At 40.9% G+C, this 14,987-nt stretch overlaps 1 protein-coding gene across 1 annotated transcript in view; it reads right to left on the minus strand.

Annotated features, from left to right (window-relative positions):
• ptpn4a (protein tyrosine phosphatase non-receptor type 4a) overlaps window positions 1-14,987 on the minus strand; it is an 85,972-nt gene continuing 70,985 nt past the window's right edge. Inside the window, exons 16-27 of the mRNA XM_028591898.1 lie at window positions 13,656-13,815; window positions 13,331-13,414; window positions 13,004-13,060; window positions 12,554-12,710; window positions 11,046-11,212; window positions 10,483-10,573; window positions 10,222-10,283; window positions 4,236-4,382; window positions 3,433-3,561; window positions 1,850-1,998; window positions 1,576-1,711; window positions 1-1,062 (exon numbers count right to left, since the gene is read on the minus strand). Of these exons, the coding sequence (XP_028447699.1) occupies window positions 622-1,062; window positions 1,576-1,711; window positions 1,850-1,998; window positions 3,433-3,561; window positions 4,236-4,382; window positions 10,222-10,283; window positions 10,483-10,573; window positions 11,046-11,212; window positions 12,554-12,710; window positions 13,004-13,060; window positions 13,331-13,414; window positions 13,656-13,815 (1,780 nt within the window). The 3' untranslated portion in view covers window positions 1-621. The remainder of the gene's footprint in view (window positions 1,063-1,575; window positions 1,712-1,849; window positions 1,999-3,432; window positions 3,562-4,235; window positions 4,383-10,221; window positions 10,284-10,482; window positions 10,574-11,045; window positions 11,213-12,553; window positions 12,711-13,003; window positions 13,061-13,330; window positions 13,415-13,655; window positions 13,816-14,987) is intronic.

Raw genomic sequence — 14,987 nt, forward strand, 5'->3', positions numbered from 1 at the left:
TACTTGACTACCTAAGATTTAATCAGGAAAGCATGAAGCTCTGGATTCATACAAACAAACATACACTGTTTTTTTTTTTGTTTGTTCAGTGGACAGGGTTTGACACAAACTAAAAACACAATAAATACTCTGAGGAAAAAAAAAAAAAAAAAAAAAAAAAAAAGGATAAGGTATATCTCTTTATCAGCTAAAATAACACTTAAAAAAAGGCAGGTCCGTCTGGCAGACTCGCTCCGAAGGGGACAGGGCGACCCTTTGCGGGAAAAAAAAAACAACAACTTTCCATCCGTGGGGGGGGGGGGGAGGGGCAGCCCTTCCCCTTCGTACTTATGGCACTACAGCAATTCCCCATCCACATTTTATTCTCTCATTCTTGGTAGACTTTTTTTTCCTTTACCCTGAACATACAATATCCCCTAATGGTACCTATTTAACACAGCTGGGTTTCTTTTTTTAAATTCTAGCTTGTCCATGACTTTCACGTTTGTTAGTTTGTTCGTTTGTGTGTCTTCCCCCCTCCCCCCCAGTTTTGTCAGCATAAAGTGCAACAGTGCTTTTGTTCTCTCCTCCAGGCCACCTGGCCTCCTCATGGTAACCCCTGATGACTGCCAATGGTCAAAGTCACGGATTTGCAGGATCAGGATCAGGATCGGGGTCAGGATCGGGGTCAGGGTCAGGGTTCACGCTGGTCTCGCTCATCACGCTGGCGGCGCTGTTGGCGCTGGCGGCGCTTGCGATGCTCGCGACGCTCGGGTCCTCCGCTTCCTCGTCCTCTTCGTCCTCCTCCTCCCCCGTCACTTCCCCGACGTCCAGCACCTCCACCTCTTCGTCGTCGTCGTCCTCTTCATCCAGACCTCCTTCCAGCAACTCCACCACAGCCGCGTCCCCCTCTTCCGTCGCTGCCGTCTCTGCTCCTTCTCCCGCCGTCTGCTGCTCTCTCCTCTCCTCCTCCCTCTCGTCGTCCATCTTTTCTCTCAGCAGGTAGACGACGGTCCTGAACGGTTTGACCAGGCCCTCCTCGTAGACTTTCAGGATGGCCTCGCATACAAATCGGTACTGGCTCTGATGTGTGTGTGTGTGTGTGTGTGTGTGTGTGTGTGTGTGTGGGGGGGGGAATGGTGTGAGAGAGAGAGAGAGAGAGAGAGAGAGAGAGAGAGAGAGAGAGAGAGAGAGAGAGAGAGAGAGATATTTTAGCGCACGGTTTGAAGGGGCTGAGAGCAGCTACACAGACAAATGGACGTGTGTCTACAGTAGAGCTGGGCGATTTTTTTATAAAAAACTCAATTTACCTTTGTTTTTCCATTTAAAACAAAAATAACTGTGAACTGTAAATATATTTTAAAAATATATATTTATTGTATTTAATTGTGCATCAACATAAACAAAATTGCACAGGAAAACCCTTTCTCTAACTGAAAAGTCACTGTGCAGTGTGCAACAAAGATTGTTGAACATCCAAATTATTTATACTGTATTTGGATTTCGATTTTTTTGAAAATATGAATCGATTTGACCTACCAACTCGATTTTTAAATCAAATCGATTTTTTTCTCAGCCCTAGTCTACAGTACTTACAGGCGTTTGGATCATCATGGCCCTCTGGTCTCTCATGGTCCTGACGATATCTAGAGGATACACCGGCTGACCACACTCCATTAAACACAGTGCCGTCTCCATGGTGATCAGAACCCCTGTCCGACCAATCCCCGCACTGGAACAAAAAAAATGACGGACGACCGAGAATTAGAGTCGAGTTGATGAGTCGAACGTGCCAGTCAAACAACATTGCAGCGTTGTCCTGAAAATGGGTCGCCCCGCTTGAAATGATTCGCAGGAAGAGCAACTGTACCTGCAGTGTACCACCACTGGCTGGTCCTGTCCGGCCCGTTTGGTCCGCACCAGGGCCACGAAGTCCAGGAAGTCGGTGGAGTCATCGGGAACGCCGTGGTCTGGCCAAGCCAGGTACTGAATCTGGGTAAGCTCTCTCTGCTGCTCACTCTGAAACACACAAACACACAAACACACACACACACACACACACACACACACACACACACACACACACACACACACACACACACACACACACACACACACACACACACACACACACACACACACACACACACACACACACACACGGAAAAGAAGAAAATGAATGACTTTTCATGTTCTGCCTTAAAGGCTTCTTATTAATGGAAACAAACTGAGGGCATTCACTCTCACCTCAGTCAACACATAAGCTTACTCAGTAATGAATTATTCTCAGATATCATTCATCCTGAGAACCCAAAACAGGTTATTGTATTTCATGTGGGCGACCTCCTAGCATGCTTCATTGAGCTCTGTGTCAGCCCCTTGTTGTGTAATTATGGCCTTTAAACGTGTTATGAAACGATAGTGTGAATAACAAAGAGTGCTTTAATTTTGTCCACTTCGCTGGTCCACTTGGTGATTCAGCTTGTTTGTTGTTCTCATTTTATCAAAACACCAGATACTCAAGACTATATTCCCTGTAGCTCTACCACAAAATGGACATTGGATGTTGCTGCAATCAAACTATAAATAAATGTCAAACTTTGTCTCACACACACACACACACACCAAGTACTGACTACTGTTTCATGTGCGAGTCAGAGCCCCTGTGTTCCTCTTTTATTGCCTCGCTACATCACTATGGTAACACATCTATCTCCATAGCAACAATCACAGGCAGAGGAGAATGCTAATTCTCCTCCTCCTACAGCCATATATTTCAAAAGGTCAAGATACGTGGCCAACACACAGGGAAGCGATCGGGAAAACACAAGAGAGCAGGAAATGACGAGGAAACGGCATGGACATTTGATCCTCCATCAAATGTCGAATTTGTCCTCAATGCCGACACAGTGTGTTACATACAGTATGTTACACGACACAATGACAGGGCACCATTTTGCATCCACAAACTAAAAATCAAGCCTTCCCTTAAGAAGATGCAACATGACCTGTAAGCATCAAAAAGGCTTCAACATCAACATCTCCATTTCTGTTTTTCAAACTAGCATCGTCCCACTCTTTGTTTGGTTTCTCTTCCTCGCTCTCTGCTTCAGCAGTGTGACTGACTGGGGCGGCCGGGTTGCCATGGTAACCGGATTCCCAGTACGTGGCCCGAATGCAGCGGTGGGAGCCAGAAAAAGAACAGCCCACACCGGTCACTACGGCAACACACCTCCTCGGGGTCCTCAGTGGCTCATCCTTCCTGAGACACTGGTCCCTTGCTTTGATTGGACCGCCCCGCGTCTTTCTCTGATGCCTTCGCTCTTCTCTCTAACCTGCTATGGTTCATTCTCTGGTTCCCCTGATTTGGTCCTTGTTTTCCTCCCATTTCGGCATTTTTTTTTTTTTCTCTTTTGAGTGTGTGAGTGTGTGTGTGTGTGTGCGTTTGTTTACCGGTATGTGCATGAGAGTCATCTCCCGGACCAGGAAGGCAGAATTGCCCTCTTCATTGTGGCACATTACTGTAAAGTCTCCGTAGGTGGTGCTGCTGTCTGGATTGGGCCAGTACTGGTGACACTTCACCTATAAAACAGACAGAAGTATTCTGTTAACAACTGCACATTTCATTTAATTAACTGGTCACAACTGTTATTCTTAGCATAGGGGTCAGAGGTCAGGCTCTGCTACAGAATAGCATCTCTCTTAAGTTTACCATCTGTTCTTTTGCTACACAAATATATTGTATATCCTATCCAATACATTCAGCCCATCTGGAATCATTAAAAAAACGCCAATGCTCCTGTCACAGCCCTTTCCTTTTGCAAATAAACATTTCTTTCTAATGTCAAGAGGAATTAGCATACTATGCACATTTTCTTTTTGAAAATTCACACCTAGTTTGATGATTAAGGGATCTTAGTTCTATTGTTTTAACAGTAAACACCTTTTTGCAGTGTGTTGTAAATGCTGAAATATTTTGAAGGACAAATTGAGACATTAAGTATCTCACCTAGACGTGCATTTCATGATACACAGCCATTATATTTTGGCACTAAACAGACTCACTCGGTATCAGAGATTGGGATTTCTACGAACGGCAAAGCTAGGTTTTATCAGGCTAGCTAAATTTAAAGTGATGCAGCCCTCTCTTTACGTTTGAGTGCCAGGCTTTATTGTGCAGTTTTGTTTTTTCTTCCAACATGCTGCAGTCCATATGTGGTTTCCAGTCCTCATCTTTGAAGAATTATTTTACGTACCCGTCCTCTCTCGACCTGTGTAGTCAGCATGACCACCATAGATGAGCCCTGCTCCCATGTCATTTGCCAGAAGTCGGGGCAGGTGTTGGGCAAGGGGCCCTGGCATGCTATGTAGCGGTTTATAAGACTCGAGGCTGGAATCTCCATCTACAGAAAGAGAGAGACACACACACACACACACACACACACACACACATATTGAGATACAGAGATATTAGGTTGCAAGGATCTCTCTTTACAGCTTCTTTTTTTAAATTATTTTCAACTGAAAGGATGTGCTTTGTGTGTTTCCAGGAGTGCAGAGGTCTACATGTTCTCAGGTTTCCCTAAAAAGGTACAACCACTTCAACTTTGGCCAAAAAAGAAATCAAGCCCCTTTCAGACATGCTCGCTCGATACTTGAACTTGCTGGTGAGATCGCAGCGGTTGGTCTCCTTTATATACGCCTCTGAGTCACTTAACAAGGTCAGACCTAGTAACGTTATCATCATGACACAAAGTAATTGAATGCCATCCCATAACACCAATGTTAACAGCAGCACAGGGTTAAATAAACACAGGTATATTAGTTGGGCGTCTTGTTCCAACTTCTAAAGAGCACTGCCGCCCATTTCAAAAATAAAATCAGGTTGTCAAGGAAGTTCTTCTCATGTCAGATCAGTCGTATAAATGTGTTTTCCTGGACGCTTTTTACCAAACAATGGGGCGCAATTGAGAAAAAAAAAACCAATTCACAGAAAACTACTTTAACCATCAGACCATCATTCCCTCTAAATTAAAACTTTTATCACTGCAAACTGCTCAGAGGATCAATATCCAAACACTTTACGTACAGAGCAAATAGAAATTAAATGTGACTAACAACTGGGCGTCTTGTCATTTTTAACTATGCCTGGGCACTATCAGATTGACAATAGCCAGCAGGATGTATTTCTGTCTAATAAATGATGACGTTGATGAGGAAATGTATAAGTGGATGCATATGGTTGATTAGACGAGCGAGAAGCGGAGACGAGTGTCCTCACGCTTACAATGTCTGCCCTGCTACCTGCCCCGGCTGGAAGTACGTGGAGCAATTGTCAACCCACGCTCTAACCATGACACCCAAACCGAAAGGAGAGGACGGCGTCAGTCTATCACAGGTACGAGCTCTTTTAAAGCAACAAAAATATGTCCACATGCAGTTGCTAACGCAGCAAGAAAACAACTTCAAGTGCTTCGTCCAAATCTTGGTTGATTCAACCAACAAAAGAATGGATGATATGATTAAAGAGGTCCACGACCTAATTGCAGTTTTCCCAAAAAGAAGTGGAAGACCTAAAAGAGACTTGCAGGGAGTTGAATACAAAAAACAAAGAAGCACGCACAGACATCGGTACCATCAGTATCAGTCTTAACAATGACTGGAAAAGCTGACTACCTTGAGGGTCAATCAAAACAGAATAATATAATTGTAGAAGGCATTCCTGAGTCCCCACGTGAGAGCTGGGAGGAATCCGAGGATAAGTTCGTGAGATGCTCGCAGTAAAGCTACAGATGGATGAAAAGAAGATATAGGTGGAGTGAGCCCACAGGACGGGAACCAACTCAGGTGACAAATCCAGGGCAATAGTGGTGAAATTCTTACGATTCAAGGATAAGATGGCCGTTCTGGACAGGGGACCTAAACTGAAAGGAACTGACATCTTCCTAAATGAGGACTATACTGAGGCCATACGCCAGAAGCGAAAAGATCTTATCTTATAAAGCTGAAAGAGGTGAAGGGAACATTGCATACATCCGCTATGACAGACTCATTGTCCTCCCTCCCTCCCAAAAGGCTGAGAGAGTGGAAAGAGCCAAGCCCGTGGGTACACACACACACACACACACACACACACACACACACACACACACACACACACACACACACACACACACACACACACACACACACACACACACACACACACACACACACACACACACACACACACACACACACACACACACACAAATCCCATCTTAATATATGGAGCCTTAGAAATAAGGTTCAGGACATTGATAACAATCATATACTGGCCATCTCTGATACCAACTTAATGATGCTATAGTGGCAATACAGGGATATCACATCTATAGAAGAGACAGGGATACCTATGGGGGAGGAGTTGCAATATAAAGATTCAGAGCCACATTCCTGTTAAGCTCAGAGAGGACTTAATGTTAAGTGCTGTTGAAATGTTGTGGCTGCAGGTTCACCTGCCTCATTTAAAACCTCTGCTGTTGGGATGTTGTTATAGGCCACCAAGTTCTAACAGTCAGTATTTAGATAATTTGTGTGAAATGCTTGAAAGAGTATGTGATGTGAATAATGAGATTTATCTCCTGGGAGCCCTGAACATTAATTTACTTTCATCAAGTTGTCCACTAAAAAAGAAACTTCTCACTGTAACCAGCGCCTGTAATCTGGTTCAGGTCATTAATCAACCTACCAGGGTATTCAATAACAGTACAGGAATTATATCATCCACGTCCATTGATCACATTAACACTAATGCTGTAGAACTGTGCTCAAAAACCGTATCGGTTCCCATTGGATTTAGCGATCATAATCTAGTAGCGATATCCAGAAAAGTCAAAGTTCCAAAGGCGGGGCTTAAAGTAGTGTTTAAGAGATCATACAAGCAATTCTGCTGTGAGTCGTATGTGGATGATGTTAAAAATATTTATTGGTCTGATGGGAGTAAAAAGATGGACCCAGATGCTGCACTTGATGTATTATGAAATTGTTGCTTCCAGTTATTGAAAAGCACGCACCGGTCAAGAAAATGACCGGTAGAACTGTTAGTGCCCTTTGGATTGATGAGAATTTGAAAAAATGTATGGATGAAAGAGATAAAGCAAAATGAGTGGCAAAAAGGTCTGGATGTGAATGGCAGACATACTGTAAACTAAGGAACTATGTGAATAAAATGAACAAAAAGAAGAATAAACTTTATTATGAAACTAAAATAAATAATATAAAAGCACGATGGAAAAAAACTCTGGAGTACCTTAAATGATATCATGGGCAGAAAGAGTAACTCAACTCCATCTTTCATTGAGTCAGATTGGTCTTTAGAAATTGCCAATCATTTTAATGATAATTTTATTAGCAAAGTGTGTAAACTAAGGTGGGAAATGCCAACAACAAGTTGTGATCCATCAGAACTCAGAAGAACTGTCCTTTTTAATTGTGTAAAGTGAGTATAGAAAAGCTGAAAAAGGAATTGTCTATCAATAATAAAAAAACACCTGGTATTGACAACTGGGATGGAAAGCTACCGAGGATGGTTGCTGACCAAATTGTCACTCCTATTCAATTTAAGCCTGGCAAGTAATGTTTTTCCCCAAATTTGGAGAGAAGCTAAAGTTAGTCCTCCACCAGGAAAGAAAGCTAGGACTGACTTCACCGGCACTAACTGCCAACCAATTAGTCTGTTACTGGTTCTTAGCAAACTCTTGGAAAAAAATTGTATTTAACCCAGATACAGTGCTACTTCTCTGTTAACAATTTGACAAGCGAGAACCAGCACGCCTATAGGGTAGGTCACTCAAAATGCACTGCACCTACACAAATGACGGATGATTGGTTGAAAGAAACCGATCAGAAGAATATTGTGGGAGCAGTACGGCTAGACTTTTGATGTCACTGATCACAAATTATTATTGAAAAAACTCATGTGTTATGGTTTTGCTCCATCTGATTTATCATGGATAGAAAGCTACCTATCCAATAGAACACAAAGAGTTTTCTTTAATGGAAGCTTTTCTGATACAAAACATGTAGAGTGTAGAATTCCACAAGGAAGATCACTTGGCCCTTTACTAGTTTCTGTTTTTACTAATAATCTTCTACTTACTTTTAAAAAAGCCCATGTTTCCATGTATGCAGATGATAGAACAATATACATGTATGCACCTACTATTAATGAAATAACTGCAACCCTCAACAAAGAGTTGCAGATAGCACTAGAATGGGTTACTAGCAAGACATTATTCTTTAACATATCAAAGACTAAAAGCATTTTATTTGGTAAAAATCACTCTTTGAGCTCTAGCCCTCAGCTGAATCTGCTCCATGTAGCTGTTGAGAAAGTAGAGGAAACAAAGCTTCTTGGTGTTATTTTAGATTGTAAACTGTTGTGGACAAGGCATATATATTCTCTTGTTGTAAAGATGGGGAGATATATATCTATATCTATATCTATCTATCTATATCTATCTATATCTATATCTATATCTATATCTATATCTATATCTATATATATATATATATATATATATATATATATATATATATATATATATATATATATATATATATATATATATATATATATATATATATATATATATATATATATATATATATATATATATATATATATATATATATATATATATATATATATATATATATATATATATATAAATATATAAGATGCTTTTCTAGCACCCCACTTGACCAAACAAGTCCTGCAGACTAGTTTTATCACATCTAGACTATTGCCCAATGATATGGTCAGGTGCTGCAAAGAAGCATCTAGGAAAACTGCAGCTGGCTCAGAACAGAGCAGCTCGTCTTGCCCTTCAATGTCCACTTAGGTCTAATGTAAACAACATGCATGTCAATCTCTCCTGATTGAAAGTTGAGGAGATACTACCAGCATCACTCCTGGCTTTTGTTAGAAACATTAATTAATTGAAAATTCCTAATTGTTTTAAAGTCAACACACATTTAGCTCTAACACACATAAATACCCCACCAGACATGCCAACAGAGGTCTTTTCATAGTTCCTAGATTTCAAACACAATCAATGAAACGTACAGTATTGTATCGAGGTATGGTTGCATGGAACTCACTTCCAGCTGAGATTGTTAAAGCGCACAATAAAGTGAGCTTTAAAAAACAAGTAAAGCAACATCTAAGGGCCCTATGCCTGTAACCATATTTTGTAACTACATTTTGTAATTACATTTTGTACTTTTTATGTATAGGAATATTTATATGTATACTTTATATTTAACTTTTCTATATTCAGTGCTTACATATTTAGTGTAATATTTATAAGAGTATATGAAGAGGAATATGTATAGTTGCAAGAAAGAATAATGCTAGTTCTACGGTTACATGGCGATTTTGTCTGAAAAAGTCTTATCTGTTGTAATGTTTTGTGTTTAGGTTAGTTTAGTTTATAATGTCGTGGACAGTCCCTTTTAATGAACTATACAGTAAAAGGAGCAACTTTTGCCTCAACGGCTAATTTCCAGCTGTAGTCCCCGGCCAGCTGACAATAGGCATCCTAAAATACAATGATTAACATTAAAATCAGTTACATTACGTCTATAATAACAGCATGCCTAAACAAAAAGGGTTAAAACATACAAAAAAGCGGACCCCAGGAAGAGTAGCTGATGTTCTGCATCAGCTAAGGGGGATGCTAATAAAATGAAATCAAAACAATGATCATTAATTAAACCATAGAAATAAAAAAATCATTTAACTGAAAAATATGATTATTGATGCTGCCTGTTAGAAAAAACTGAGAATTACTTTCTTTCGTCATGTCATTATTTTCCAGCTCACTGGGGTTTTGAGCGTGCTAGTCTATCTGTCAAGTTCCTACCATGTATAATACAGCCATTACAGGGTATTTATGTAACAAAGACCCAAGTTTGAATTCCAAAAAGGCATTACTTAATCAGATGTCTGAAAGGGGCTTAAATTAATTGCATGCATAAGCTGCTGATAGCTTCACTGGCTGACTCAAAAACATGCAAAACATTAACTCACAATGTTATTCGCTTATAAAGCTCATGTGGTTAATTCATTCACCAGTACAGGCGACCAGTGTTTCAACATGTGTTTGGATGGTTAGCAAAACAGACCACCCACCATGCCTCAAACGAGCAAAACGCAGAGATATTGACGGAGAGAAAAATGAGGAGGAACAAACTCACATTGATGTAATTTGCATTGATGTAGTCATCTGTGCTTTTCAGAATGACCCGCGTGGCGTCATCTGCAGAGGGAGACAAAAAAAGAGGGTAAGATTCCAGATAGAGATAAAACAAACAACCAATTGACAAATGAAGAAAGAAAAGATTTCCAGAAGAAGAAAAAAAATGCATGGAGGAGAGAGTATCATGGAAAAGAACAATGTCGGTACATATTTAAACGCACAAGCCGACAGAAATAGATAACGGTGTGCAATCACGTACATGGAGAGATGTCTCTGTAGCGATTTTTGGAAATGTTCTGAGGTAATTTGGCACACAGCATGGTCATCCCCGGCCTCTTCCTGTACAGTTGCTGTAAGAAAAGGAACATCAATTTATTTTAAAAGTTGTAGTAACAGAAAGAAGATCAGTAAACGCTGTGTAAGTATATGTGCTAAACTTCTTCAAATGTGTGAAAATATTTTACCAACATTTAAAGTATTGTGTGCATCAGCGATGTCGTGCAATAACTTTGGGTTCATATATGAATCTATTTGTGTGTGTGTGTGTGTGTGCGTCTGTGTGTGTGTGTGTATCTAGCATTCCTCTTCCGTAAAAGCACAACAAAGAGCTTAAACAGGAAGCTGTTAAGTGAATATGATAAAGGACAGGAAGCTATGGGAATAGGAAGGAGGAAAGAAATGTGTGACAAATGCTCAAGAAAATAAAACTCATCAATCAAATCAATAAAAAACTATTCCCAAAATGTTGTGTGTATCTCTGTGAGAGCATATATGCACAGTATCTATTCACGTGTGCGTTGATCTCTATGTCTTTCTCCTTACATCAAACTGTGCCAGTATGGCTCCACTACTCAGGCCTTCTTTCAGTGTGACCATAGAGTCCCTCAAAGCATGCTGGTCTAGCTGGGTGGGGTCCTGAGGGGACTTCTCAGGAATATACTGAAAATCTGGCTCCGTGTCCGCCTTCTCCTCCACCACGTCATAGATGGCTGAATGGGACAGAGAAGAAATATTTCACGGTTTATGTAAGTTGAGGCCTGGGGGAGGTGATTTACATTAAGTACATAATGAAGAAAGAAAACATCCAAGATAAAAAAAAAACACTACAAGTCACAACCAAAGCACTGAATATAAAGTTCATCTATATGCCTAAATGGAAGGAAGAAAAAACAGCAAAATCAAATAATAGGAATAATCAATACACTGATGCAACCTTATATCTACTCTGATATAAGAGACGATAGAATCCATAAATCCCTTTTTGACCCAGTTAAAATACCAAAGATTTACATGTTTCATCATCTTTAAAAAGCTCCCTTCCGCCTTCACTTATGCTGATTAAAGGATTATGATTTGCCATCTCTCTACACGGCGAATACATTTAGCTGAGATGTAGAGAAAAGCAAAATGTACAGCTTCATACAGCTCCTTTAAAATTGAAATGGTGAGATTAAGCAGTCCACAAAAAGAATCAAGCCTGGTGACCAGATGTGTAGCTGTTAATCTTCAGTTGTGGGCTGCACCAGCTGTCCCTGTGTTACACTTTGCATAGTTATAATCACTTAGATGCTTACAAAGTGGATAGTCATGCATCACTGGATTAAAATGGGTTGCACCATACCAAGTAGTTCTTACATAGAGAGAATACTTGTTACTAAACTGTGCCTTAGCTGGCTTAACCAACTGAAAAAAATAGCTTGCTAATGAAATGACCCGATATATGACATGATGACGGTATGATACTTAAGTCGCGAGATGACAACTGAACTATCTCCATGACAACAGAGCAAACTATCTGTTGAGGAAGCCTGTGAAATATGGTTCATATTTATGGCAGTTATGTTACAGCTTGTGATGATACAGTGCTTTCCTGTTTACACTGTTGATTGGACAGAACTAGCAACGTCAAATTAGTAAATCACTAGTTTGAAATTAACTGGTTGAAACAAGTTAGGAAATTAGGGAAGAACTCCATAAACAAATTTAGTAAAGGGTTTAAGAATAGCTGTTAGACTAGTAAATGGTTGATGCTAGAATGGATTGTCCCAAGCGACGGGCAAAAGCATGGCCAACCTCTGTTTGGTTCATTGGTGGGTTAGGTTTAGGCATGAGGAGTGAGATTGTTGAAGGTTAAGGTAAGATTAACAGGGTAAGCCAATCAGTGGCAGAGTAGGGCATGTCATGCCTTCACCGGTCCCTCCGGACCATCCAGTCTAGCATCAACCCTAGTAATTGGGGTGACGCTTGGGCATAGTTCTGCAATTCCTCACTCACTAAACACTAAACAGGTAAAAGAGACACGGGAGAGCCAACCAATGGGAACAGCTCACCATTTGGTCTGACCAATAGAATGAGCTCTCCAGAATGGCTCTCACAGCTGGCTTTGATGAACATGACCACCTGGTCATGGGTGTGGTCAGAGATGTCCCGTCCATTAATTAAGACCACCTGGTCACCCTCGTTAAGGCGAGGCACACACAGGTCAGCCTGCAGAGGGAGAGGGAAACAGAGGGCAAAGGACGAGAAGAAAGACAGACAAAGAAAAGACAAATGAAGGCCCAATAAGAATGGTGAGATATCATTATTTAATTAGTAACACATGTTTAGTGTGATAGAAGGTATTAGATGTTTCTTATATGGGAGAAATGTCAGGTATGAGAATGCTAAAATAGCAGCTAATTGTGAAGCTGCATTTGTTATATCCTGTGCTCAGCACAAGGAAAAGAAAATACAGTAGTAGTAGTCGTTGTCATCTACTGACTAGGTGGCTTTTGACTTACTGATGTTCCCGGAGCCACTCGAGACACAATGATGGGCATCTTCTGGTCAGCTCCACCCTGGAGACACACAGAAAACACACGTAGGTAACATCAGTTAACTTTGCACACGTTTCCTTTCTTTCTAGGAAAGAGTTAACAGTTTAGGCAAGCAGAAAGGAATTGGTCTTGATGCATACAGACAATCTGTGCCAATTGTTTTGAATACTTGGCATAAACAAGAAGGAAAACGAAAAGATGGATGAAGAGATGAGCCAAGGAACAAAAAAGATAAATGGACCATGAACAGATTTTTTTCATATTGTTTCCCCAACTAGTATCGGCTCCCACCTTGACATTGAAGCCAAAACGTCCGTGTTCGTCAGGTCTCATCTTGATCAGGACCAGATTATCATGAGGGACTACTCCATTTAACTGTAAGAGCAACATTGGACACTGATGCATCAAATTTACATACACCACATAATAAAACAATCCATTTAACGAAATCTCCTGAGGAAATGCATTTAAATTTGTGCACCATATTTTGTCAAAGATGTTGACGAGGACTACTAGGATGAATATTTTATTTAAATGCTTTATGTAACTGGGCATCATACTCCCTTTTTCTTTTATATATGTAATGAGTGTTACTGTGTTGTGTTGCCATACTGACCGTGGTCTTATCAGCATTGACCGGAACATCGTACATCTCGTTAAGGTGGTTGTCCAGAAGGCTCTGCTGGGAGTGGGCCTGGATGATCTGGCTCAAGGTCTTCCTGCTCAGCTGCTTGGGGGGCAGAGCCGGAGGTTGGCCATCTAGCCCCTCTGGAGACCTGATAGAGGCAAAGACAGAGAGGAGAGAGAGGGGGGGGGGTCAAGGACCGAGAGAAGGAGAAAGGAAATAAAGAAAAGCGTTATTCAGATGAATATTAACGGTTAAGTATTTTTCAGAACCAGTCTGGTTGGGCAAAGTGATAATTCTCCGTTGCATCACTATTCTAAATGACCACACTTGTATCCTGTACAGAACAAAACCTTACTCGATCACAATTGTAAAATGAGCAATGAATCTCACAATTTGCCATTTAGCAGAATAACTGCTTATGAAACAAGGCAGGCCTTTTAAAGATGGTGGGAAACCCAAGGCACAAACATACAGAGAAAAAAAAAAAAACGGGTTTGAGAAAGATTTGCGAGAGACATAGAGGCTTAATGGCACCATGTTAGTCACAATGCATTAACCTCAATAAAAGGTCTGCAGGAGGAAGGAAAACACCCCCCCTCCGTCATCCAGACAATAAAAGCCAGTCAGTGTGTACGATGTAACAGGGTCAGTCAGGTAAGGCTTTCAGGAGCATCATGGCTCACTCTGTGGGGGGTGGGGGTTGTGTGTGTGTGTGTGTGCGCGCTAGTCAAAGAGCATTGCCTTTGTTTTGGTTGCTGCTGCTGGTGCCACTTTGCGTCTTAAACAAACACACACACACACACACACACACACACACACACACACACACACACACACGGAAACTAACATCTATTATGGGTCACAACCAGGTCAAGCTCTCAGGAGGGCAGCATACAGCAGGCCTGAGCCAAGACTGAACATCCTCCTACATTAGTGTTTCCTCAACACGACACAGATGGTTGAATTGATATGAAATTGTCTTCATGCCATACCACAACATAGCCAAAGCCCTGGGACAAGGATATTTACCCCATGACTAAGCCCTGTTTATTAGTTTTCTGTCTGTCAAATGCTTTGATTGTTAACATAATCCTAACTGGTCTTATTTTGCTAAAAGAATATGAATTGACAGAGGATAGAACTAAAAGAGTGTGCACAGTGACAGAAGAATCCCATGCGGGTACATGAGAAGACCAAGGCTGCGGTCGAATAGTCAATTTTGCTTAGGAAGGTTCCTAACGGAGTGAAATGACCCGGAAGTAGTTAGGTGGCTGCCATGATAAGAGCCATTCGAATGATCCAAGTTATGAGGAAAGGTGT

The sequence above is a fragment of the Perca flavescens genome, chromosome 11 (genome assembly GCF_004354835.1).
Source record: "Perca flavescens isolate YP-PL-M2 chromosome 11, PFLA_1.0, whole genome shotgun sequence".
NCBI lineage: Eukaryota > Metazoa > Chordata > Actinopteri > Perciformes > Percidae > Perca > Perca flavescens.